The 27,681-nt window shown below is 35.3% G+C and overlaps 1 protein-coding gene across 2 annotated transcripts; it reads right to left on the reverse strand.

Annotated features, from left to right (window-relative positions):
* Window positions 1-1,031: 1,031 nt before the first annotated feature.
* On the reverse strand, window positions 1,032-27,681 carry wrap73 (WD repeat containing, antisense to TP73). Of its 2 annotated transcripts, none has more exons than XM_030139846.1 (13): window positions 27,533-27,681; window positions 26,852-26,941; window positions 26,345-26,497; window positions 25,277-25,393; window positions 11,310-11,382; window positions 9,899-10,002; window positions 8,393-8,479; window positions 7,561-7,695; window positions 6,111-6,188; window positions 5,929-6,028; window positions 5,692-5,817; window positions 5,375-5,566; window positions 1,032-1,497 (listed from the first exon to the last, which is right to left on the reverse strand). In XM_030139846.1, exons 2-13 carry the CDS (start codon window positions 26,918-26,920, stop codon window positions 1,385-1,387), a joined length of 1,347 nt encoding a protein of 448 aa, XP_029995706.1. In that variant the 5' UTR covers window positions 26,921-26,941; window positions 27,533-27,681; the 3' UTR covers window positions 1,032-1,384. The 2 variants fall into 2 exon arrangements, with proteins under 2 accessions (XP_029995706.1, XP_029995707.1); XM_030139847.1 differs by having other exon boundaries at window positions 26,852-26,953.

Consider the following 27,681-nt stretch of genomic DNA (forward strand, 5'->3'; position numbering starts at 1 on the left):
TTAACTACATTTCATGCACATATATATATATATATATATATATATATATATATATATATATATATATAAATAAAAGTACTATTAACTATATTATACACACATATGTATAAAAGTACTATTAACTACTGTATATTGTATGCACACAGGTGTATAAAAGTACTATTAACTATTATATACACATATAATATATATAAGTACTATTAACTATACACATGTATATAAAAGTACTATCAACTGTATTATATGCACATATATATATAAAAGTACTATTAACTATATTGTATGTACACATGTATATAAAAGTACTATTAACTATATTGTATGCACAGATGTATATAAAAGTACTATTAACTATTAGATACACATATATATAAGCACTATTAACTATATTTCATGCACCTATATATAAAAGTACAATTAACTATATTGTATGTACACATGTATATAAAAGTACTATTAACTATATTTCATGTGCATATATAACTGTTACCCAACTACAGTAGGCAGTTTATCTGTTACCACAACAGTGTGTTCCTGCATTTCTCAGTAACTGAACTATATAAAAGAAAAGTCTGTGTGTGTGTGTGTGTGTGTGTGTGTGTGTGTGTGTGTGTGTAGAGATTACCCAAAACCTTAACACCAGCAACGCCAATTAATCTTGTTTGATGTCGGTGGAAACAGAAGGTCTGAACGCAGACCTTCCCTCCTTGATTTCCAAGGATCAAGCTTTCATCTGAGCAAACACTGTGGACCTATCAGCATCAAGGGGGCGTGGCCTTGGATCACAATCACAATTTGAGGAGGACTTCATTGCTACACTTCGCCATCAAATTTCATGAAAACTGTAGCAGCAGTTTTTGCACAATCCTGCTTCAACAGACAAAGATAGAAAAAAAAAGTTAGCCATGTTGGAACACAGGGATGACCCTCTACCACCTGAAAATCAATGTTGTCTTAAAGATAACGAGGCTAAAATACTGTATTTCTCAAGAACTGGATGTACAGCTTTTAGTAACTCACATTAAGCCACATTATTTATACCAAAATTTATTCAAAATAGTTTTGGAATACATTAAAAAAGTACAGTGAAATCTATAAAATTCTGTAAACTTCTATTTTCTCACAGTTTGGAATTAGTGCTTCAAGACATATTTATTGATATAAAACCTAACTGCTCTAAAGAGAGTAAATATTAAAGAGTCATTCCAGATGAATGTCTGGTCAGATTTGTCTGTGTTTTCAACAGGAACAGCCCAGTAACCTGCACTGGAGACATTCATGAACTTGGAGACCATCAAACTGCTGTTTCAAAACAAAGGCTGAATTTTAGTTGAAGTTGACTTTGTGGAGTGTTTCCGGTCTTTCCTGAGACCTGCTGTGTTGTTCACTTGTCCTCCTGCTCAGTTTCCATGTAGCACAAACACAGCTGCTCCTTCCCCAGAAGAATCAGAGAGTCTCCAGTGCAGTGCCAGCTCAGAGACTGGACCTGGAAACCACCTGGGAGGACAACAAACACACACATAGGAACTTAACATGCACACAAATGAATGCAGAAATAAATGTCTGTGATTTACGCTACTGTTCATATTAGGAGTGGTAGAAAATATTACTTCTGCAATACATTGCGATATTTCATTTCACAATACTGTATCGATATTAAAAAGTAATATATCAATATTTTTAGGTATTTATTGAAATGCAGATATTGTGGAGGTTCATTTTTGTCTTTCTTTTTTGTTTATATTTTATTTATTATTATTTAACACTCTTATTAAATAATGTTAGTTCCTTTGTTGGGATTGCACAAAAGTAATGTTATGATGTTAGTTCTGAACTAATAGAATATGAACATTTGAACAGGATCTTAATCTGTAATGTCTGTAAAACATAATTTAAGTTTTAACACAGGAAAATTGTGTGATATAACATTAGATCCTGTTCTCAAATAAAAACATGTTTAGTATTTGTGCATATTTCTGGTGTAATTCAATTCTTTAAGGAAATAATCATTTAAAAAAAAAAAAAAAGAAACAAAAAAAACTGCCTTTTTAACAGTATCATGTTATATCATGATATATCGTATCGTGATCCTACTATTGTGATTTGTATTGTATCGCCAAATTCTTGCCAATACACAGCCCTAGTTCATATCAACTAGTGAATCCAACATAAGGGTGTGGGATATGATGATATTAGATGGTGAAGGAATGGAATGTATCAATGATCCAACTACGCAGAGAGATCGTGGAATTGTTTACAGTCACGGAAAAAATTATTAGACCATCAAAGGTCATCAGAAAGGTCTGGAAAGTGCTTGAATTTTAGTTTAAGTGCTAAAAAGTAATCAATGGTTATGCAATCAAGTACTAACTCCTGTGTGTATCATGTGACTAAAACAGACAGAAATGAAAACATGGAATGCCTAAATTACTCAAGATGAGTTTGAGTAATTCAGTAATTGTTTTTTGTTGATGACAAGTTCATTTATTCATTAATGACCAATTAATTTATTTTTCTAATCAGTGAAAGAGGACGCTTTTCAGTTTACATTTTGCACACAAAATCTACCCCAAAATACATATTTTTTTCTTAAATATTTGTTATTTTTAATATATCACAGTTAAATATATGTTGTTTGTTTTACAAAGGTTTGAAAATAAAAACAAACACCTTTATTTATTTAGGTTTATTTAAAAATTAGCACTAATTTTTTTCAATCCCAAAAGCTGAAGTGAGAGCTGGGGGTACTGGGCCAACAATAAATATGTCAGGGGGTACTTACTCCAATGTAAACAGTTTCAGAATCACTGCACTACTGTATGACTTCAGGGTTTGAACTCCAACTCATAAATGAAACAGTGACCTCTTGCTGCCAAAATGCAGAAGTTCATTTTTTTGTGATTTAAATCAGCTTAATGTGAATTAGAATTAAACTGCAACCAACCACACCTTTGCTACATCTGAGGATTTTTTCATAAACTAAGGTTTATGTTCTTGTTTACATTTGACATCACTGTTTTGTCAGTTCGTCGGATATGTTTTTCTGTTTAAATAGAACAAAAATGAATGAAGTATGTAAAGTACAGTTTTTCTACCAGCAGCACCAGACTTTCATCAAAACATTTTTTTAAATACATTTTTCTTTAAAGATTACTTTTCACCAAGAATTATATGGTGAGTCTGGAAGTACATTGAAAATATAAAAGTATAAAAACAGTAAGAAGAGGGCTGAGCAATACATCGAGGTAATTCAATTAACCAAAGTTTTACTTGCCGAAAATCAATTAATAAATAAGTAAATCACAAAATATATATTATTTTTCAGTAGACCTTTCTTGCTAAATAGAATTTCAAAATTAAACAGTATTCTTCTTGTAATATATTAGGTGTAAATGTGTTTCTGCAGTTATGTTACATGTCCAAATGTACAATTTATATATTTTATATTTTTATATTTCATCTTATCATTGCTATTCAGTTTGCAAAGGGGTGCTTGTTGCAATTTCATTTCAATCTGAGTGTACCTCCACACATGACAAATAAAGATCTTGAATCTTGATATGGTATTGTTTTAATAAAGAAAGCCTATTGATAATGTTTTGTCTTGAGTTGATGTAGCTAGAAAATAACCAATTAAAATCATAAATAACTTATAACATTACAAAAGAAAAAAAAGACATTTAATTTTTGCCAAGTAAGAAAGATAAAGTAAGAATAAGGTTAAAAAAATTAAACTTGTAGATAAAAAGTATGACTGTCCTACTTCTAGTCGAAAATGTGGAGCAGCAGTAAAAAAAAAAACGAGTCCAAGTACCCAGATTGTGATAATTAAAACCCCTTCATTAAATCATGGATAAGCCACAGGGACCAGGCATTCCATAGGGATCAGGCATCAAACTGAACCATGGAGAGTGCAGCACCGAGTTGGATCAAACTGAACTGTGTCTGGAGGAGATTTCACACCTGGAATTTATATTCTGAAAACATGACAGTGACGCTGTAGACCTGTTCAGACCTGGACTTAACATGCATTTTTAGGGATCTGATCACAAACGACCAGTGCTCACACCTGAACTTAGAATGTGTCTCAGTGAACGGTAGTGACTGGATCTTACTTCCCTCCTTTATTCAATCGGGGAAAAAATTATTAGACCACCCCTTGTTTTCTTCAATTTCTTGTTCATTTTAATGCCTGGTACAACTAAAGGTACATTTGTTTGGACAAATATAATGAAAACAACAAAAATAGCTCATAAGAGAAGCTATAGATAGCTTCTGGGGTTACCCTTTTTATAAAATCGTATCTTGCTGGAAATTATGAATACAACTTGTATATGTATTTTACATGATTTGTGAGTAAATGTGAACTGAACTGACTGAACTGATGTAAGAGCTGAAGTGATTTTGGTTATTATCAAGAAAACATGGAAAATGGATAGATACCAGCTCTGAAATTAAACTCTTATGAGCTATTTTTGTTATCATTATATTTGTCCAAACAAATGTACCTTTAGTTGTACCAGGCATTAAAATGAACAAGAAATTGAAGAAAACAAGGGATGGTCTAATAATTTTTTCAGCGACTGTATGAAGTGGAGCTTTGTCGAGTAACGAACTTAACGTGCACGCACTTAAAAACCCTCGGTCTTTAGTGCACGGCAAAGTGTTTGCACATACAGACGGACATACGGATGATGATCTGATGACAATACCCTGGAGGGCCGAGGGTAAAAACCACATTACAACATTGTAAATGTTCCCAGCATACAGTCGTCGAAAAAATGATCAGACCATCAAAAGTCATCGAAAACAAACCTGGTAAAGCCACTGTAATATTTTATTTTTTTTTGGTTTTTGCTTTGCTAACATTAAATTACGGGGGCGGGAGTACACAATCATGGAAAAAATTATTAGACTATCAAAAGTCATCAAAAACAATGGTTTATGCAATCAAGTACTAACTCCTGTGTGTATCATGTGACTAAAACAGACAGCAAAGAAAACATGGAATGCCTAAAAGCACTGTTTTTGGCAGTAGAATGTCATTGATATTGATGTAAGAACTGAAGTGAGTTTGGTTATTATCAAGAAAACATGGAAAATGGTTAGATATCAGCTCTGAAATTAAACTATTATGAGCTAGTTTTGTTGTTATCATTATATTTGTCCAAACAAATGTACCTTTAGTTGTACCAAGTATTAAAATGAACAAGAAATTGAAGAAAACAGGGGGTGGTCTAATAATTTTTTCTGCGACTGTATATGTGCCTCAGACCATCTTCGCATTTGGTTACACCTTACATTAGAGGTGGTCACTTTATGTATAAATACTAATGCCAGGGCTGAATATTGCCCCGGTAACAGAGCCAGTTACCTTCAGCTGGGACTTGGACCGAGACGCAGCCCGCCGGTGACCAGAGGTAGAGTTTGGCGTTGCCTGTGCACAGAGCCAGTCGGGGGTGTTTGGGGTCCCACTGGAAGCATTTGACAGCAGATGTGTGTTCGAGCACGGCCACCAGGTTCATCTTCTGCATGTCCCACACCCATGCGACACTGGCCATGTTGTCTACAGTCACAAAAACACATAAAAGTCACCCTACAAAAACAAGCAGCGCATGTAGAGACTAATAGCATTAAGTAGATAAAGAAGTTTCATCATGTGGATGCCAGTAAACATCTGTGTGGATTTACCGTTTTTAGTGGCTAGATAGCGACCGTCTGCGCTGAATGCCAGACTGGAGATACCAATCTTAGGGTTGGCACGGTCTGGGTCTGGTTTAACTACAGGAATCTGGACTGGGAGTGGACATATCTCATCTGGAGCAGGCAACAACAAGAACTGACAGTAAGTGATCAGACAAATACTACTTCTTTTACCTTACAGATACTAGTCAGTTATTCGTTTGAGAACAAAACCAGTGAACATACATTTACTCTGGGTGTTGAACAGGGTGGTGCCCACTGTGATGTTGTGTAACGACAGATCATCGCTGACAACCGGTCGTCGCTCTACCTCCTTATACACGACCTTAACACAGAATCAGAACTAAATTAAATGTCGCTTGTACATTTGAGTGTTTAGGGTTGATCTGATGGATGCAAACACTTACAGCTTTTGTGTTGTTGATGGTGGATGGATGCTCAAACTGGGTGATTTTCTTCCAGGTGATGTGATTGAGGATTCGTACCTGACGTGAGGTAATTACAGTATCCCGTCAATCCATTGGTAAACTTATACTGATTAATGCACAGGAAAGTTTATATACCAGATGACTGAGTATGAAATTAACTTTTCTCAGCAGCTGATTATTTATAGAGTGGTAGATCTGACAATAACGAAAATGCAATGCACAAAATTATTTTATTTATGGCATTTAAAATGATTTAACGCTTATCTGTTGCATATATAGATATTTACTCTATTTGCAGTGCACACCAAATAATATTACAGCTTTTCCACAATTCTGCAAAATAAATAAATAAGTATAGCATAGTATATTATAGCATAGCATAGTATAGTAAACTATAGTGTAGCGTAGCATAGCATAGCATTGTATGGTATAGCAAAGCATAGTATAGTGAAGCATAGCATAGCAAAGCATAGTACAGTATAGTATAGCAAGGTATAGTATAGTATAGCATAGCATAGTATAGTATAGCATAGCATAGTATACCATAGGAAAGTATAGAATAGTATAGTATAGCATAGTATAGTATAGAATAGTATAGTATAGCAAAGTATTGTATAGTATAGCATAGTATAGTATAGCATAGTACAGAATAGAATAGAATAGCATAGTGTAGTATAGCATAGCATAGTAAGCATAGTATAGTATAGAGTAGTAAAATATAGAATAGCATAATGTAGCATAGTATAGTGTAGCATAGCATAGTAAACCATAGTATAGTATAGAATAGTATAGTATAGCATAGGATAGTGTAGCAAAGTATTGTATAGTATAGCATAGTATAGTTAGCATAGTATAGTATAGAATAGTATAGTATAGTTAGCATAGTATAGTATAGAATAGTATAGCATAGTATGGTATATAATAGCATAGTATAATATAGCAAAGTATTGTATAGTATAGTATAGCATAGTATATTATAGAATAGTATAGCATAGCATAGTTAGCATAGTATAGTACAGAATAGTTTAGCATAGTATAGTATATAACAGCAAAGTATTGTATAGTATAGTATAGCATAGCATAGTGCAGCATAGCATAGTATAGCATAGAATAGAATAGTATAACATAGTATAGTATAGAATAGTATAGTATAGTATAGTATAGTAAAGTATAGCATAGCATAGCATAGTGTGGTACAGCATAGCATAACGTAGTACAGTATAGTATAGCATAGTAAAAGTGGAAAGTATTTCAGCCAATAGTGGTTTTAGTACAAGAGAAAGTAACATTTGCATGAACGTGTCTTCACTGCTTTTTTCCAGCGGCTTCATGAACTATTTGCTACTTACATTAATTAAAGGAATCCATTGTACATGATAATACTGTTTATGATACGATGACGTCTAACATTTTAAGAGGAGGTCCTTACTTTTTCATCGTAGCTGCCAATGGCGAGGAACTGGCTGCTGGGGCTCCAGGTCACAGATTTGACCCCCAGTGACCACTCATAAGCACTGTAGGTGGACAACAGCCGGCCATCCAAGGAATACAGCAGCACCTTATACTGTAGGAAAGTACAAACACCTATAATCTCAGTACAACGCCTGGCCAAAAAGAGTCCACATCAAGTCTTTACACAAAACAAATGGTAAATGTCAGATTTTCCCAAAGTGGCACAAGCTCTCTCACCTGTTGGTATCTCTATAATTGTCGCCATAGCAGTTATTAGACAGACAGAGCATAATCATAACACACCCAAGTACAATTTCCAAATTATAGGAATTTAATGTACAGTTGGAAAAATGTACCACAACTCAGTATTACAAATGAAGCACTGTGATGCTAGACAGATAGAGCCTTTAAATTATGTTCATGAGGGGACATGATTATTTGGACCAGACTCGGACAACAAAAAAGTTGAAATTTTTAGGGTTTTCAATAAAAAATTAGAAGCTAAAATTAACATTCTGATTAAAAACTGGAGTATTTATTTACTTTTCACATTCTACAGTCCTATTATGTAATGGTGCTTCCCTACTGATACAAAGAAGTCTAAAAAAAGAAACAACACAGAAGAAAGAAAATGAAATTTCAACATCACACCTTTCTCGATTGACAGCCTAATTCTTGCAGGACTGGTTGAGCAACATTCATTTATTCAGTCACGGTGTACATACTGTAATAGTAGTTATACCGGAATGACTGGATGAGGAGAACTGTTGATAATATCAGTCTTTCAGGTTTGATAGCAAGTTACTAACCTCCAGACAGCTATCCCAAACTGCCAACACACAGCCGTTAGGAGACCACTCTAGTCCAGCCAGGTCCTGTGTCTCAGTCTCAAAATGCTACAAAGAAAAATGAGTTGAAGTAACAACAGACATTTACTGAATACACATCATCTAGGGCTGACAGAAGCGGTAATGATAGTAATGATCATTTTGGCAATCTATAGATGTAATATACATGTAACTATTTTAATTTAAAGGGGTCATATTTTGCTAAACCCACTTTTATTAGTCTTTGGTTCATTTATTTGTGTATTCGGACCCTAATAGTTTGAATTTGAACCCTCCAGGTGCTGCAAAGCTATCTTTATATTCATTTTGAATTTCTACAACCAGCTTTAATTCCTTCTTAATTTATTACATTTTATAACTAGTTACATCATGACATTTGCACATATAAGGTCAAGACTTCAGACGAACATTTATCTGAGTACAACATAATTGTTTATCAGCAGCAGTGGTTGTAGTAAAAACTGAAAATATGTCCAAACTTTGAATCGATTACCTAAAATGTTCAGTTTGTTGTATTAACAAATATAAGTGGCTAAATGGGACAGACAGCAGGGTCAACAACCTGGAGGGGGTGGAGTGTGAAGTGGCTCATTTGCATTTAAAGGGCCAGCGCTCAAAAGGACCTTTCCGGTGTCACTACTCAGAAATAGGGTTGAAAATGGACCTGTGGAGTTGAATTAATACACTGACAATGTTTAAGTCCAGGCTGAAAACAGCTCTGTACAACTGTGCATAGAACAACTGGAAGGATTCTATCTGCACTCTTCTCTTTTACTTTATTTTAATTGATTATTATTTATGTTTTATTGGTTATGTTTTAATTGTAACTGTGTGTTTTTAACCTGTTTTTTCCATTTTTGTAAAGCACTGTGGATTGCCCTGTGTATAAATTGTGCTATACAAATAAATTGGCCTTGCCTTAATGAAGAATTCAGACCCAAGCATAGCACTTAGTTTATGTAGACCACAGGGAAATGTTTTAAAAGGCATAATTCCATTTGAAAAAAGCAAAATATCACTCCTTTAAAATCATCAGAATAAGTGACAGTTACGTAAAGTGAAGTTGCAGCATTAGTTACAGTCCAGAACGCATATATACACACACACACATATATATATATATATATATATATATATATATATATATATATATATATATATATATATATATATATATATATATATATGTGTGTGTGTGTGTGTGTATATATATATATATATATATATATATATATATATATATATATATATATATATATATATATATATATATATACACACACACACACATATACATATATATACACTGTCACAAATATAAATGAGTTACAAGAGCACTTATTATTGCTGGCCTAAATTTAAATGTCTTCCATGTTGCACTGAGTACAAATTTATGTGTGAACTAACTTGTTAAATGTATAAAAACGTTTGCACGGTAATAAAACCCAAGTAAAATGCCATACCTACCCTGAGTAAATGCCAGTCATCACATACAAATACACTGACATAGTCTTTACAGTCCCGGCGTTCAGCCAAGGCCATATAGCAGCCATCTCTGCTGAAATCTATACCTGTGAGGGTGAGAGACGATGGGGAAAGCTTAAACAAACAGCTATGGAATAGAATCAGTAGTATGACTTAAATCTTATAGTGATACTGTGGGAGCAAAGCAATCAAACAATAATCACCGCAATTTAAATGTTTTTAACCATAAAAATGTGAATTACCTAAGAAAGAACTAAGAGAAGTTTGCTTTTCTACTTGCAGGAAAGTTAACATTCAATCTCTACGCTAATGGCCTTGGTTTTCCACAGTTTACTTCAAAACAATAGCATCAAAAACAGGCAGAGACACTTTCTCCTTCAGTTGATGAACAAGAACATCATTCTTCACAACTTCAATGACTTTATTGTTAATTTTACATAAATTGCTATGAAACGGGAATCAATAGTTCTGATCATTTTAATCACATTTTAATCAACTTATTGAAATTATATTAACTGCAGTTATTTTTCAAAATTGTGATAATCGTCTTCATTCATCTGAGTAAAAACCAGTGAATCATCTTATTGCTCCCTGTCTTTTCAAGTGCTTCACCTCTACTGGTACCTGTCATTATAAGTAATCTGTCAATATTAGTGGCAAACATTGTATATTGAATTTATTTAATAAAATGTGCTGTGTGTAAATGGGAGAAAGCTCATTTTTACTTATGGCATTCCAGTTTACAATGTTAACAAATACCTTTTTTGCTTTATTATGGGTATGTGTTTGTATAAGGTTCTGTTTGGCCAATACTAAAGACATAAACTGAACTGAAAAAGACAGTTTGTTTGACAGTAAATCAACTTAAATTTCATTATCATGACATCTCACGACTGAAGAAGCAGGAAGTACTGTCAAAATATAAAACAACCTATAAACACAAATTGGAAAGACATAAGGCGTCACAGTTTTCTGAGAATCCAATGTGAAACCTTAGCGCTTGCATTAAATTTTATCAGCGTAATTACCTGACACTTTGGCACCACTGAGCCGGTGGTATGCGGCTATCATGGCCATATTATTTATATGACGGGCTCGGAGGATACATGTGTCACAGAGAGGCATAGTGGTGCATGTGAAAAATGGGGATAGTCACAGACAATCATTTTTCCTAACGCTGATGACAGGCCTGTTATGAGGAGCATGTCCCATTTACTGAAGAGGGGCACAGCTGTCAGCGGAGCGGAGCACGGAGCCAAAAGGTACAGAACGGCATGTGATTCACGGGGGCATGCCACGGCAACGCTGGCCCTGTCCTCAGGTACTCCTGGTTATACATACTCACTCATAAGCCAGCAGCAAATAAATAAAACAATATTATGGTCCTACTCACCCTTCGAACATGCTTTGGGATATTTGATGTAAGACACAGCTTTGGTGCACAGGGACCAAACGGTGACCCTCAGCTGTTGAGACATGACAGAAAAGAGGTGGAAAAACACTGTGGATTAGAACTGCAGCTATCGATTATTTCTGTAATCAATTATTTTCTTTGACACGATTAAACGATTATTTGAATAAGTGAAAAAAAACTGTAAAAATGTGAAAAAGACATGTCTGAAAATGACAAAAAACTTGTCCTTAATTCCAGAAAAAACTGAAACAATGACAAAAAGTATAAAAGTAAAAGGATATTTAAAAAATATCTATATAGAAATAATAAAAATAACAACAGTATCAAAGTAAAAGGATATACAAAAAATATATATAACAAAAACAACAGTATATAATAAGTAAAAGGATATACAAAAATATTTGTATGGAAATAACAAAAATAACAACAGTATAAAAGTAAAAGGATGTTCAAAAAATATTTATATAAAAATAACAAATAACAACATGAAAGTAAAAGGATATATGAAAAAATATTTATATAGAAATAACAAAAATAACAACAGTATGAAAGTAAAAGGATATACAAAAAATATTTATACAGAAATAACAAAAATAACAGTGAAAGTAAAAGGATATATAAAAAATATCTATATAGAAATAACAAAAATAACAACAGTATGAAAGTAAAGGATATACAAAGATATTTATATAGATATAGTAAAAATAACAACAGTATGAAAGTAAAGGATATACAAAGATATTTATATAGATATAGTAAAAATAACAACAGTATGAAAGTAAAGGATATACAAAGATATTTATATAGATATAGTAAAAATAACAACAGTATGAAAGTAAAAGGATATGCAAAAATATTTGTATAGAAATGACAGTATAAAAGTAGATTCATGTTATGAGGCAAGTTTGGAAGCGCTTTGGGTCTATTTTAAAACTAAATATTTACTTAGATAAAACAGAAAAAGTTTTTCTAGATAAAGCACATTTTTATATTATTTTCATACAAGAATCCGCATGTAACACAATAAAAAGGACACGAAAATGACGAGCGACTTTTTTTTTCGAATATCTTTTTATTCTCTCACAGGTAAATTTTGGGACTCAAACCAGTTATATGCAAGGCAGAGTGTTTGACAAAAATGACCGCTGTTGCAAAATTATTTGCGATTTATTTGTTTAAATGGGCAGGTTCTGCATGTAACACGAGTGGACACGATGGGTTACGTGTGAAACCTGGAATGAGACAGATTCATGAAAAATCTGCATTTCTGGATTAGAAAAACCACTAGGATCATCAAATTTAACACAGTGTCTTTATTTATAGCGGTATATAAGACCATTTACAGCCATGTTTTCCAGATTCAAATGCACTGACACCTAGGTAGCTTTTCCTGTCACAATGTTGGTCCTATTTTTGGCTCCAATATTTTATTAAAAATTAATTAATTTTAGGATAACTCAGAGCAAGAGTATAATTGTTTTGCATTTATCTGAGGTCATCATTAGGTACATCTAGGGGGAAAATATGTCTAAATTTCTCTTTTATTATTGGGTCTAAAACGCTAAAAAAGTGTCAGATACCAAAATTAACCCAGTTTCACAGAAGCACCCATATACTTGTGATAATTTCTTTCACCATTTATCACAATGATTTACACTGTATTACACTATAAACATCGAAAATTACGTTTCATAATAGCAAAACGTTTAGAAATTTAAGGAGAATACAAAGTTTCATCCAAAAAAGGGAAGCCACATGGCGTTCTTCAGGCACACTGGCATCAAGCCAAAGATAAAGACAAAACTTTACCTGGAGTCGACTGCTAATTTTCTTTTTTGACATAAAATTTTATTTTTCAGAATGTATGACTTCTGTAGAGCTGAAACAATTAATGGACTCCAAGTGATAAAAAAAAAAAAAAATCATTCAATCACAATTCTCCTGAATCAAAGCTCTGCTGTTAAACATTGGTTCCACTGTTGTGTTTCACACGGACGCTTACTGTGACGCACAAAGAAGCTTCACTTCAGGAAAACTGCAATAGAATATTTCCCTTCAATCAATTCGAGTCGATTAATCGAACTGTGAATTTTTGCATTCGCTTCAAGCACCTTATCGATTAATTGGTTGCAGCTCTAAACTTCTGTAAGTAGCTTTGGCTTGAAATCTAACCTGGCAGAGTTAATATGACAAATAAACACACAAATCCCATCATAGAGGTAGAATTCTAAGCACTTTCAAGCAGTGAAACTAAAATTGAAGCACTTTTAAGACCTTGAAAACGCAACATTGAAATTCATGCATTTTTAAGGCTTTCAAGCACCCATACGAACCCTGTATATAAATAAAAATTGATTGATTGACTGATTTTAAAACATATTGTGTATGAGTTGTGTCACTATTAATTACATCACAACTACATGCCTGAGATGAATACTACAGTGTTCACTCTGTTGTAGTTCTAATTTTCTTTTTTGACGTAAAGTTTTATTTTTCTAAATGTACCACCACTCTGTCAGTAGCTTTGGCTTGAAATCTACCCTGGTGGAGTTAATATGAAAAATAAACAAATAAATCATATCAAAGTTAGAATTCCAAGCACTTTCAAGCACTTTTCAGACCTTGAAATTCAAGCATTTTCAAGGATTTCAAGCGCCGGTACGAACCCTGTAAAAATTTCACTCCCATAATATCTTTGCTATACTTTGAATAAGCTACATCTAAAATCCTGCGTGATCTTGTGGTGTCAGAAATCCAGCTGCCTCACAGTTGTAATGTGATTTGCGCAGCACTGCTTAGCACATTCTCACGTCACATGAGAACAACAGTTGGTGGCGGAAAGACACCTCTAACCTCAGTTTACCAACTGCAGCAGAAGAAGACAGTGACAAGAGAATATACAGGGTGGGGAAGCAAAATTTACAATATTTTGAGGCAGGGATTGAAAGACAGTGTATGACCAATTAGTTTATTGAAAGTCATGAGAATTTATTTGCCACAAGAAAATTGACATAATAGAAAATGTTTTTATTTTATGTGTCCTCCTTCTTTCTCAATAACTGCCTTCACACGCTTCCTGACACTTGCGCAAGTGTTCCTCAAATATTCAGGTGACAACTTCTCCCATTCTTCTTTAATAGTATCTTCCAGACTTTCTCATAATAGTTTTGCTCATAGTCATTCTCTTCTTTCCATTATAAACAGTCGTTATGGACACTCCAACTATTTCTGAAATCTCCTTTGGTGTGACGAGTGCATTCAGCAAATCACACACTCTTTGACGTTTGCTTTCCTGATTACTCATATGGGCAAAAGTTTGTGAAAAGGTATGGATAATAGTGTTAGGTATGATTATGACATCAATATATGTTTGGTTTCAAAACAATTGACGTAGTGCCTGCTGAGAAAAAACAACTAAATGTTCATTGTAAATTTTGCTTCCCCACGCTGTACAGTCGAGGAGCATTAGTTTTACTGCTGTAAGACTTATTTTTCACTGTTGTCACACGCAGAGCAGATGTCTACATATAAATCAGAGTTCCTACTTAAATTTAAATCTTTTTAAGTTCTTTTTAAGACTGTTTAGACCAGAATTCAATGCCCATTTCACAGCCACTCCTAGAATTTAGGGAAACTCGCATCAACCAGGTCAAGAATGATTTCTTCTCCTAACAGGCATTATTAAATTTGCACTTCCTCATGCTTACTTTTCTCTTGTGAACCATCCCTTAAAGTTCCGTAAGTCAGCTTTCTTGGGCGACACGGCATGACTAACGGCTGCACGTGTGTTAGGTTGAATGTTCTGTGATAATTCCTGCAAAAGTTAGCAATAAATGGTTCCTAATTTCAATATAAATTGTTGGGTTCGAATGGGTGGAACTGAGTCGACTAACGTTACTTTCTTTGCAGTTTGGACATTTAACAGACACGTTTAAACACAATAGTGAACAGTTTATGGCAACAAAACTTAGGACCTACCACAGGGTTCCTACAGGTTTCTGTAACTTAAATTTAAGACCTTTTTAAGACTACTTAGAACAGAATTTAATGTCCATTTCACAGCCATACTGGCAAAAATTCGGGACTCCTACAATTTGGGAAAATGCATTTATTTACATCTGCAGAGATTGATATTACATACATACTATACACAGAACTGAATGCTCTGTGATCATTTCTCACCAAGGGCTGCAAAGTTAACGATAACTGGTTCCTAATTTCAATATAAATTGTCGGTTGGAACTGAGTCGACCAACATTACTTTCTTTTTTTTGTGATCTTTTTCATTATTTTCTTTTTTTTACGTACTTTATTATTTTTAGTGCATTTTCTTTTATTTATTTATTTATTTATTTATTTATTTATTTTTACTGTTTTTATGATTCTATGTGCAGCACTCTGGAAATGTTCTTGTTTAAATGTGCTATATAAATGAAGTGGATTGGATTTCTTTGCATCTTGGACATTTCTCAGACACATTTACACACAACACAGCCAACAAGTTCATAGCAACATAACTTCAGACCTACCATATCAAATTTAATACCTTTCAAAGACTTTTTAAGTTTTTTAAGGTAAATGGTGTGCTGTCTTGGCCAGGTCTCCCTCGAAAAAGAGATTTTACTCTAAAGGGATTTCCTGGTTAAATAAAAATAAAAAAATAAAAAAAAATGAAATGCAGATTTGTAAATTCAAGACTTTTAAGACTTTTTAAGACCCTGTGGAAACCCTGATCAATGTTCCAAATAAGAGGGAATACATCATGGTAATTTTGAACTAAATTCAACACCTGAACTCACAAAACAACTACTCTATATGCCTAGTGATATATTCCAATAACATCATATAAAATTACATCCACAGTGACAGAAGGTGATATTATCCATCCTCCATCTACATTACAGCTATGTGACCATTCATCTTATTGCTTGATAAACTGAGGCTGTGATGTAAGGGGTGTTACATACGGCGGCCGAGTGTCAACAGCAGCCTATTAATAAGAGTTCACTCAGCCAGGCCTTTATCCTAATGGGGCCTGTGAGTGCTTTTCTACACCCAAAGATTTGTCAATCAACTGTGCAGATCAAGGCTGGGAGGGATATCGGATTCTGACAAAGAGTCCATCCATCATTAGATGGATGTTTCTGCAGGACAAGAATGTGTGGACGGTAATTTATCTGCGAGTGGACACGATCAAAACACATTATTACATCGTATAAACTCTGAACCTGATGTCATATGAAAGCATGGGTTCAAAAAGCCCATCGCCGAAAGGCAGATGTAACTGTTTTCATGAGCAGCCAAGATGCGATATTCGATACATTTGATGCGAATGTGACAATGAGTAGCAAGTTGTGTCACAGCACAAAATAATAAGTAGATGAAGCTTAAACCAAACACATTAGTCATTAGAAACATTCGAAATACACAGGACATGTAGAGCTAACCCTGGAGCTTTACAAGTGTTAAATGCATGGCCGTCATTCCTTCCTATGGAACTTACAGTGAGTCAGTGCGATGTAAATACAGTCAGCCTTTTCTGCAGCACCTTCTGCACATGCTTTGAATCAGGGCTGTCAAACTCATTTTAGTTCAGGGGCCACATACAGCCCAACATGATCTGAAAGGGGCCGGACCAGTAAAATAATAGCATGATAATATATAAATGTCAACTCCAAACTTTTCTCTTTATTACCTCCGCCAAGTGAAACGGCAGAGGTTATGTTTTCATCAGGATTTGTCTGTCTGTTTGTCTGTTAGCAAGATAACTCAAAAAGTTATGGATGGATTTTCATGAAATTTTCATGAAATGTTGATTCTGGCACAAGGAACAAATGATTACAACTGAATGAATGATGATGGGGGGGGGGGACGGACTGATCTGCCTTGGCGGAGTTCTGCGCTCTCCAAGTGGTTTTCTAGTTTTGCAGTGAAAAAAGTACAACTACATAATGAAAATGTTTACATCTAAAAATTATCCTTTAAAAAATGGGAATAACATGAACTATGGACAAATTGAAATACATTAAGAAAAATAAGTGAAATTTTAATAATTGTACCCCTCTGCTTACCATTTACACTTACAGATCACAGTGGATCTACAAATACACAAACACTTCGTAACAGGCAGAATATTATTAAAATTCTTCTTCTCTTTAAACATTTCAGGCTGTTCATATTTGTTCAGATTATTCACATTTGCTGTGAAAGGATAGTTTGTACACGTAAACATTTTCATGTAATATTACTTTTTTTTACACCAAAACAAAGAGAAAAGTTTGTAGTTGCCAGTATTTATAGGATATTATTACCTCTATCTACCTATGGTTTGTCTGTTTGGTTTTTAGCAAGATAACTCAAAAAGCTATGGACGGATTTGGATGAAATTTTCAGGAAATGTTGATACTGGCACAAGGAACAAATGATTAAATTTTGGTGGTGATCGGGGGGGTGGTGGTGGTGGTGGGGGTGGCTGGCTGATCAGCCTTGGCGGAGGTCTGCGCTCTCTGAGTGCTTTTCTAGTTTTTTTTTTTTTCTTTCTTTTTATTGAAGTTTTCAAATTGAAATAAAAAAGGGGGGGGGGCAATACAGAACTACAGTTAATAAAGGTCATACATTGGGGCAAAAGATTGGATCTTTCAATCGATCAGTATTTTACTGACTGACCCACTGGATATTGAAATGAGCTGAAAGTGGCCCCTAAACTAAAATGATTATTCATTTCTTCAGTGTAATTTTTGCATTTCACAAATTTAACCCACGGGCTGAATTCAACCCTTTGGCGAACCAGTTTTGGCCCACGGACCATATGTTTGACACATGCTTTAAATCAAAGTCAAGCTGTGAGATATTTTATAATTGTGTTAAATCTAGTCAAGTAAACAATGACTTATTTTCTCTTAAGTTTTGGACATTAACTATACGCACACAACCACACCAGACAATCTTACTCAAGAATTCTGGAGAAAAATACCCTCTAAATAAACGTCCATTCCTCCCTAAACCCCGTATTTTGCGTTCTGGAATGCGAGGCTCTAAATTCTCCTGATGTGACGAAGCTTTCATCGCAGCGTCCAGACAGACATCTGAACTGTCCGATGTCTGTCACCCGACGAGGCTGAAGTGTCTACCGTCCTGTCGGGGTCAAGACATCCAGCTGTGTAGGCCCTGTAATGACACCTCACCGCTCACTTCCTGGGCATCCCCCCCAGACATGCTGCCATGGCAACTGGTATCAACACTGCTCAAACATAAACACACAGACACTTCTTAGATGCCTTGAACCCACCACCCATAGGGGATGCACAGAGATCAAGACGTGAAAGGCAGTGTAACCTTAAACTGAGTGGAGGATGGGCAGCATGAGGAAAATAGGTGGGAAATGTTTTTCCATGTGGGGTGGCGTGCAATGGGATCTTTTCTTGGTAAAGCTACACTTAAGAAGAAGTATCTTCGCTAAAGGTGAGCAGCAGCTCTGGGGATGGGGGGGCTACGGGCTTAAGGGTGGTGTGAAAAGGCAAAACTTGCCTCCACTAAACAGCTGCTGTTTATCCATCACAGAAGGAAAAATCCAGTCTGTGATTAGGAGGTCTGGGGTTTGGACTGGGGACTGGTGAGCAGTCCTGCTTATAACTGGGTCTAACTAGTTACATGTAAAGCTGTTACATCACCAAATTCTGAAAGAACGTAACTAATCTGTTACAGTTGCCAAGCTTACCACCGCCAGAGAGTGAATGAATAATGGATAAATAATGTAAAGTGCTTTAGGTGCCTCGAAAAGCACTATAGAAATCCAAGAAAAAAAGAAAAAAAAATTGATGACCTTGTTGATTACCAAGGGGATACATCTACATACATTATTGTATGTAAAGAAATATAGAATCTATTACACAGCTCTGTTACTGTGTTTTACTCATTTCCACCTGTAATCTCACAGATTATAATGTGACATGTTGGAGGAGCAGCTGGGGAAGTTTCCCAGCATGCATTGGGACAAAGTAGTTGGGACAGTTCTATGTGTTTACAGTGTTTAAAAGAAGTGTTGTTCTTGTTAGACAGCAGAGTCATGGTGTGTTTGACCCTTTTTGTTAGCTGTTTTTTCTGTTGAATGATTATTTCTATTGAGTTCATTTTCTTGCACCATGAGCTAAATTGTTCCTTTGTTGACCCTGACCCTCTGTAGTGATTCCAAAGTAAAAAAAAAAAAAAAAAAAAATAGAATCCTTGTTTCTGATATTTCACCTGCTTGCTACAATATTATTTAGCAGATAGCAATATACTCATTCTCAAATCACATCTACATCAACATTTTTTTTGCAAATGCAAATGTTCACTTCAGAAAATAACCATGTAACAAAGCCAAACTGGATGATAGAGACTACTGGAGATTATTTCAGCTCTCTGTACATTAGCCCTTATGGAACATTAATTGCTGTTTTGCCATAGAGGAGTTACTTCTATAAGCAGATCAGTAGGTCAGTAAAGTCTATGAGACAGACTGGACTGCTCCACCATCAGGGGTATGATGATTCACATGGAGCTGTATCTACACTCCACAGGCTGCACTGACTGGCACTATGGAGACATCGACAGTTGTGTTTAGTTTGTTCTCTTGTTTGAATACACACCACTGCATCATGTCTGCCATGCTGGGTTACAGCTTCATTTTTGAAGACATGCCACTGGAGAATATTGTTGAAATTTCAGAATACTTTCCTTCTGAAATGAGAAAAGACCTTTAGGATTATTGCACTTTTAATAAAAAACAGCAAAGTAATCATTATTGAGCTCTCAGGTTCACGCTGCATGGTTTAATTTTAAGTTTTTTTTGCTTTTTTATCTACACTTTTCCAGTTTATTGTCTGCTTAAAACATTTGTAATCAAAGGTTCATTACAGAAATAGTTAAATTACTTATTATATTTTAAACAATGGAACCAATAATGTGTAAATTATTACATTTCCAGGTAACTTTGCTAATAATGCAAATTATAAGCAAACACATCCGTTTGTTTTAGTGCTGATAATAAGAAACATGCTTCTTCATGAGCAGACGACCCCTTCATTCTTATTCCAAGAGGTTGTTTTAAGAAGTTTCTATAACCGAGTGTTGGAGACGACAAATTATCATTTCATAAGCAGCTGGCATAACTCCATAATGTAACCATTTAGTCTTTAACAAATAAACTTCTCTTGACATGTTATAACAAGAGAATCCTCTTAAAAACTACCACAAGGGACAGGTGTGGGTAATGTCTACCAGCACATTCATAAAAAGCCTATTAACAATGTATTCATAACAAGCAGACCGCAGAAGTGGGGAAAATTCCCAACAGACAGCATTTGACTATACGAGTGTGGAGATGGAGACCAAAGTTACTGACAGAATCTGAAAAAAAAAAAAAAAAAACTAGCCATGAGCCATTCTTGTGGTGCATCTAGCTGAGTGCTGGAGAATGGGTGAGTGCACTTGATGCCGTATAGGCCGAGCTGTCAGCAGAGGATTAGCCTGTAAGCATTCCACATACACAGCCATCTCAAACCAATATAGCCTATTTCTCCTGTTACAGCCTCATGATTCTACCAAGGAACTGGAGCCCGCTGCCGCCTGCACGTAGGTATGGATGAGCTATTGTCCCATGTTGCAGTGCAGCAGCTGCCTACGTTTGCAGTTTAGTACTGTAGGGTTGTTGCCAACAATGCTACACGTTAGCAAGGCTCCAATGGCAATGGCCAGGAATGTTATTGCTAATCCGATCCCAACAATGTAAAAACCATTAGAGAAGTCGAGCTTAACGATGTCCTTGGCTGGAGTTTTTCCACCCTCAGTTTATCGCCCCTCAGCTGGTAAAGGTGGATTAGCGTGGATGTGTGAGTGGCATTTTGTGAGGTCCTAAGATAAACGATCGGAATTCAAATACGAGATGACTTGCGTGAATTCTCACAATACGCAGGCTGGGTTTCAGCAATGTGACTTTCTATTAAATCTGTTTCATGGCGCCATCCCGACTGTGAAATGTACAGGTTTTTTTGTTTCATACCCCCTACCAAAGACTGAGCAGTGCTACCTTAAAGCCCTCCAGAAATTCTCTGGGGCATTTTTAGTTGCCAACAAATCCTCGTTGACACACACACACACAAAAAAAAACTATTAAGTATTTCTCCTACAGTCACAATGTGAGCTGTGAACTAATACATATTTGTTTACCTGCAAGTGTGGATCTAAAGACACAGCAACAGCTACACACACACACACACAGAGCCAGCTAAGCAGATTTACTGACACATAGGCAGACACACACACACATACACACACAGAGGCACGATCCACACTACAGCTGTCCCTAAACAAGTTAATATAGCAGGCTGTTTATGAGTGGGGATGAAATTTAAGCCTGACACGAACACCCGTCTGGCACAGCCTTAATGAAATCTTGGACTGGGGTGAAGGTAAGTTCAGTGGACCCCTTGGCAAGGTGGCAAACTGAGCCTAGTTTACCAATTGCGTTATTTTTTCAACCTCCCTTACAAAAAGATGCTCAGTAGTAGTAAGCACTAGTACTAAAACCACTTACAGGTGAGGCAGACGCTCCCTTCAGGCCACAAAACACTACAGGTGAGAGGGTAAGGCCTGGAACAAGACCTGTTATTACTAAACAATCCAAAATTTAAAGGCTAAACTATTTTTTTTAATTGTTGATACCAACAATTAGTCATCAACTCATCATAAATGTCATCATATTATTTTTATTCTATTGTTTTTATTTGGAAGTGGTTTATTGTTCATATTTTTTTTTTTGTTTTTAAAATTGTATGGCCATTTATTATATGTAGAGCTGCAACCAATTAATCGACTCAAAAGTGATCCAAAAAAATCATTCAACCAAAATTCTCCTGAATCAAAGCTTTGTTTCCTTCATTTCTCTGTTGTTAAGCATTGGTTCCACTGTTGTGTTTCACATGGACGCTTATTGTGACGCACAAAGAAGCTTCAATTCAGGAAAACTGCAAAAGAATATTTCCCTTCAATCAATTCGAGTCGATTAATCGAACTGTGAATTTTTGCATTCGCTTCAAGCACCTAATCGATTAATCGGTTGCAGCTCTAACTGTATGTTTGTTTTTTTTCAATCTATTCTTGTATTTCATTCATTTATTTGGGTTTTATTTATTCTTCTGTACAGCACTTTGGTCCACTGTGGTTGCTTCAAAGTGCTTTAAAAATAAAGTTGGATTGGATTGGATCAAGAAGAACAATAACTGAGAATTGGAACCTATTTACATTCAAGAAGTTGTTGGGTTTTTTTTGTTTTTGTTAATGGAGAAGGTCGGTGTAGTTGTTCGTGGGTTTGTTCGTCTTGTTTTTGTATACATGTAACAAAAAAAAAAAAAAAAAAAAATGGAAATTGTGCAACAATTTATTTTCAATTGATTTGTCACATATGATAGTGTTTGTATTGCCCAGTGTCTACAACACTCCAAATAAACAAAGGTTGGGGAAAAAAAAAAAAGGATTCAAGAAGTTTATAGTCATATACACAGCAGTACTGAGCAATGAAATTCTTACTCTGTGAGTTCCTTTCACACGACTAACGCAAACAATTAAATTAAACCATAATGAAATAAAGAAAACAAACTGTACACTAAGCAAGGAAAATAAATAGGCAAAATAAAATAGAGTAAGTACTCTGTGCAAAGAGTAAGCATACATTGAGGAGCAAAAAAATAAAGATTTGCAGCAAAAACAAAAATCTAGGGCTGGGAATTTTAGAGTAACAGAAGAAATTAAGCATATTTCAACACCTTTTCAACATTACTGCCATTTTTTACACTGAACTGGAGGGAATAGAACAATAAATCCAAGAATGCTGAAAGTAGGGCACATTTTAAGTTAAACTGTTTAAGTGAATAATGGATCCAAAGACAGAACATGTTCAAATACTGGCAGACTGACTGTCAATAAATCTGGCCTTTGTACTTAAAGTCAATTATTCAGCATGTAGCTTTAGTAAATTATCTCATTTTTTTGTTTAAGCTGAAGTGAACTGAAGCTGACAGCTGGCTAAAAGATAAGAAAAACATTACTACAAACCCAAGATTAATAAAAAACAGAATATGACTTGGAAGGAATGAACCAAAATGAACCAGTACTCGGTTCACGTTTAGTTAAGAGGATAAGTCTGACCCCAGAGTCAGGCTTCCTAGGAAAGGAACCTCTATTCTATTCCATGCTATTGCTTTTTATTCTGGAAGATGCAGACAGACACAAAGCAGACATGCCACAGACGCCTGCACTCCCTGCACCCTTCTCCAGACCAGACAGTTGTGTGTTGGACCACGACACCTGTCAAATGATTCCTGGAGTCAGGTTCAGTGTGGCAGACACAGATCACCACGGTGCCCCCCATCATATTCCACATGGCCCGACGGTGGCGGCGAGAACCTCACACATGTGCTTATAATACGGAGAAATAATGGTGCAAAATGGACCAAAACACTGTGTAGATCCTTATATGCAAAATCCTAAATATTTCCTCCCTTGCTTATGAGCCTATTTGGATGTGGAGCACAAGCTAATGATGAAGACGGATGGACAGATATTCATTTTGTGTTACTTTATGAATTAACATATATACCTATAATTTACGGGTAGGTTTTACATATGATGTACAGATCAGATGGCACTTTTAATTTCATTGTGCTTTTTATAATGACAATAAATATATTCTATTCTATACATGTTCATAATTGCCAGTTACAAATAGGATGATATCTATAGATGTTGCTGTTATAACTAAGAAAAACATAAATGCAGCACGTAAAACTGCCCAATTCAGTCAAATCCTTAATATTATGCCCCTCAGGATTTGATCATAGGTCAAGCCTGACTTAATATATCAGTAATAATGATTTTAATTAGATTACACCAATCACTGGGTCAATCACAGATACACTGAGAACATGCCACGTCCAATAAGCATATCTATTTTTCATTTATAAAATGTAAAGCTAAGTCTACTATTCAGTGCAGACTCATGTAGGGCAATAGAGTTTGTTAAATGGAAGTATTTAACTCCTTAACATCAGTATCAGTTCCAAAAAAATCCAGTATCAGTCAGATCTTATGTAAAGCAGATGGTTGCAGTAATTTATACCATGATTTACAAGCCCATGTGTGTACCAGCACTGTAAATAACAATAGCAACATGTCAACCAAGAAGTTAAAGATAACTAAAGAAAAGAAATGACAAAGATTCATATTTTTAAACGTAAAGAAAAAAAAAACTGTTTTCCAGATTCTGTTACATGCCGGGATCACATCAAGTCATCTTTATCCTGATCTTACTCCCAATATGCACCTATTGGTTTTATATCATTACAATTAAACTGTTTCAATTCGGAATAAATGGAAGAGGCAGATGAATGGGACCATTTTAGTTTGGGAAATCAGACTGTCTGATGTCCCTTAAAACATATTTTTAAATGTTAACTTGTTTTTAGGTTGAATGATCTTGACTCATTTTAAAGTTGAGACTTATTTCAACATCTGGTCAAATGTGATGTTTCACTTCTTGTTGGTATCATAAGTTTACTCCTGTTTTATTTAAATAACTAGAACATCATTAATAGGAAATGCTGCCAAAGGAAATACCAGAACTAAATTACATCTACACAAGAGCACAAACACATTACACCCATGTTCTCGAGGCACTTGAGACCCATGTATGACAGGACGCTAACAGGAGGGGAGCTATGAAATCAGGCTGAATACATGCAGCAGGTGGGGGGTGGAGTGTTGGGGCGTTCAAGAAAGGCTCTGGTGTCTGGCTATTTTCAGGTCCCCTTCCTTGTGGGCCAGCAACAGTTGAAACCAGACAAGCATATGCATAAACTCTCTTGCGTGCACATGAATGCATGCACACATGCATGCTCCAACTTCACACTTACATGGAACTCAGTGGTGTTGAGAATGTGACGTCCATCTGGACTCCAGCGTGAGGAGACTAGTCCTATTGAGCCTTCATCAATCTTACAGTGCCAGTCTGGCTGTTCAAGAGACCACACCTGAAGAGAAAGAACAGAAGAGAGAGTGACAGAAGAATACCCATCAGTGACCACTGATGACATCCCTCACATACATCCTGCATCTTCCTCAGCTTGATTTCAAACAGTTAGAAATTCTTCAGCATCAGGGACCATGAAAGACTGGCGATGGATACCCCTTCAAAGGTGAGCATTTTGCACTGTCCTACTCAGGAAACTGACGGCTGAGGTTTGTTTTGCTCCTTGACTGAATTTTAAAGTTCTGTCCATATGATGCAAGTACTGAAATAAGTTCCATAAATATAAAGAAATATTAGAAAAATGTTAAACTTCAAAATAAAGGCAGAGGGAAACAATCAGCACAAGCTATAAGCGATCCATAAAACCATGTTGATTTGAACAATTATATCTTGTTATACAAGCTAATGTAACTTTTGTTGATGCAATCAATGATGAATGTCATATAAAACAAAATTATATCACTTGAAAAGATGCTTCATTTGATATCTTATTATTAACTACATGTTTAATCACTGCAGCTCTTTACAAAATGATTATTTAACTAACACACATTAAAATAAATGAGTAAAAATCTCAAGAATGACAATAGAATTTAGCTTTTTTCTCTTGATCTAAACTTGTCAATGTTGCTTTATAATGATGTATTATCTTAAAGAGCAAGAGAAAATATTAATTCAAACCCTTTCTCAATTAAAAACAATTCTAAGCAAGGTTCATGTGACCTGAAATAACTAGAAAGTAAAACTTAAAAGATTTTTTGATACAGAACATCTGTTAAAGTGTCTGTTACTTTATTTCATTCACAAGTAGAATGAACATCAGAATTCCCATGAACAAAACTAAAACCTAGAGAATGTGTCATCATACAGAATATATTCTTAATTTGCCTCAAAACATCTGGTACATAAAAGAACGACTGCTTCAATTGGAAGTTATAACTTTGTGACTTACCTGCACCAGCCCTCTTTTGTACATAGCACAGAGGATAAAGAGAGAGTCAGAGGACCAGTCCATGTGAGATATCTGGTCCAGGCAGGTGTAGAGCTGCAGGATCTGTAGAGTACTTACATCCCGGACCACCAGCCTGTACTGCACACAGGTAGCCTGAAGGATGAAGCCAAAAGATTATTTCAGAAATCACAGGACTCATTTCTTTACCAACTCAACATGTACAGTCATACCAAAAAGTTTTGGCAGTGACAAAAATGGATTGCTTGCATGCAATTTATTTAGCAATAAAAGTCTTTGCAACTTTTAAAATGGTTAGACTTGTTCTACTATGTACCCAGAAACACATGGGGAATAAAACTGAAAAAACTAACTTTATGTCACTGCAAAAACTTTTGTCCAAGACAGTATACCAAAAATGTAATATACTGGAGTAAATATACTGGGATGAATTTATCTCTGTAAAGGTACATGTCAGTATGTGTTACAAAACAAAACATATTCACTTACCAAATACTTCCCATCAGGAGAAACTTTGCAGAGTTGGTTTGATTGTTTAAATACCTCAGAGAAGTTCATCTTGATGCCACAGATGTTCCTCTACAAGAAAAACTAAAGTGATCAACCACATTTTCAACATAACCTGGTTTTATTTAGATGTGTAGGTGTATGAGAGGTACAGTTTAAAGTAAGATCCCATTTCTGTGAATTGGGATCTTACTTCTTGTAATTTCCAAATATTAACACTTGATGGCGCCAAATAACAAACAAATGACAATGCTATATTTTCAACCACAGAGTAATTGCCTTTGTTTTCCATGTCAAAGAGTTATTTTGTTCTATGAAAGAAGAGTTAAGTGTTTCACTGCGTGGGCACCAATTTCATTTTTAAAAAAGTTTCACAGAGGAAAAGGAGCTACAGGTGGCTAGCTGAGTTAGCACAGCTAGCAGCAAAAACACAACAAAACACAGAGGCGTGTATACCAGAGTTAATCACAAAACTACTGGCAGCTTAACCGTCTACTGCCTGAATATGTTAATGTCCTTTAGTGTGTAGTTAAAGCGATAGGATTAAAGCTACAAGCTAACAGCAGAGTTAACGCTAGCAGCACTCATTCAAGATAAACTGTAAGCTAACGTCACTACAGTTCACCGGGTACATGTAGTTTACAGCCATAAGTAAAAACCTACCTCTGAATTTATTAAATTTGCTAGCCTTGGTTAAAAGGAATATATCCAACGTCCGGCTAGACATTAGAAAAGTTTCTCCGTCGCATTATTGTCGTATGGTGCACAGGTTGATGGGCTTAACAGTCTCTAGTTTGTTTGTGTGAACAGGA

This window comes from Sphaeramia orbicularis, chromosome 7 (assembly GCF_902148855.1).
Source record: "Sphaeramia orbicularis chromosome 7, fSphaOr1.1, whole genome shotgun sequence".
Lineage (NCBI taxonomy): Eukaryota > Metazoa > Chordata > Actinopteri > Kurtiformes > Apogonidae > Sphaeramia > Sphaeramia orbicularis.

Excerpts from the sequence above, each read along its gene's own strand:
- wrap73 (XM_030139846.1), bottom strand. The coding sequence starts at position 26,920 with ATGAACTTCTCTGAGGTATTTAAACAATCAAACCAACTCTGCAAAGTT. Across the intron at positions 8,480-9,898 it reads ATGACTGGCATTTACTCAGG|CATTTTGAGACTGAGACACA; the intron begins GTAGGTATGGCA and ends TTTTCTTTGTAG. Across the intron at positions 5,818-5,928 it reads GTTCAACACCCAGAGTAAAT|ATGAGATATGTCCACTCCCA; the intron begins GTATGTTCACTG and ends TGCCTGCTCCAG.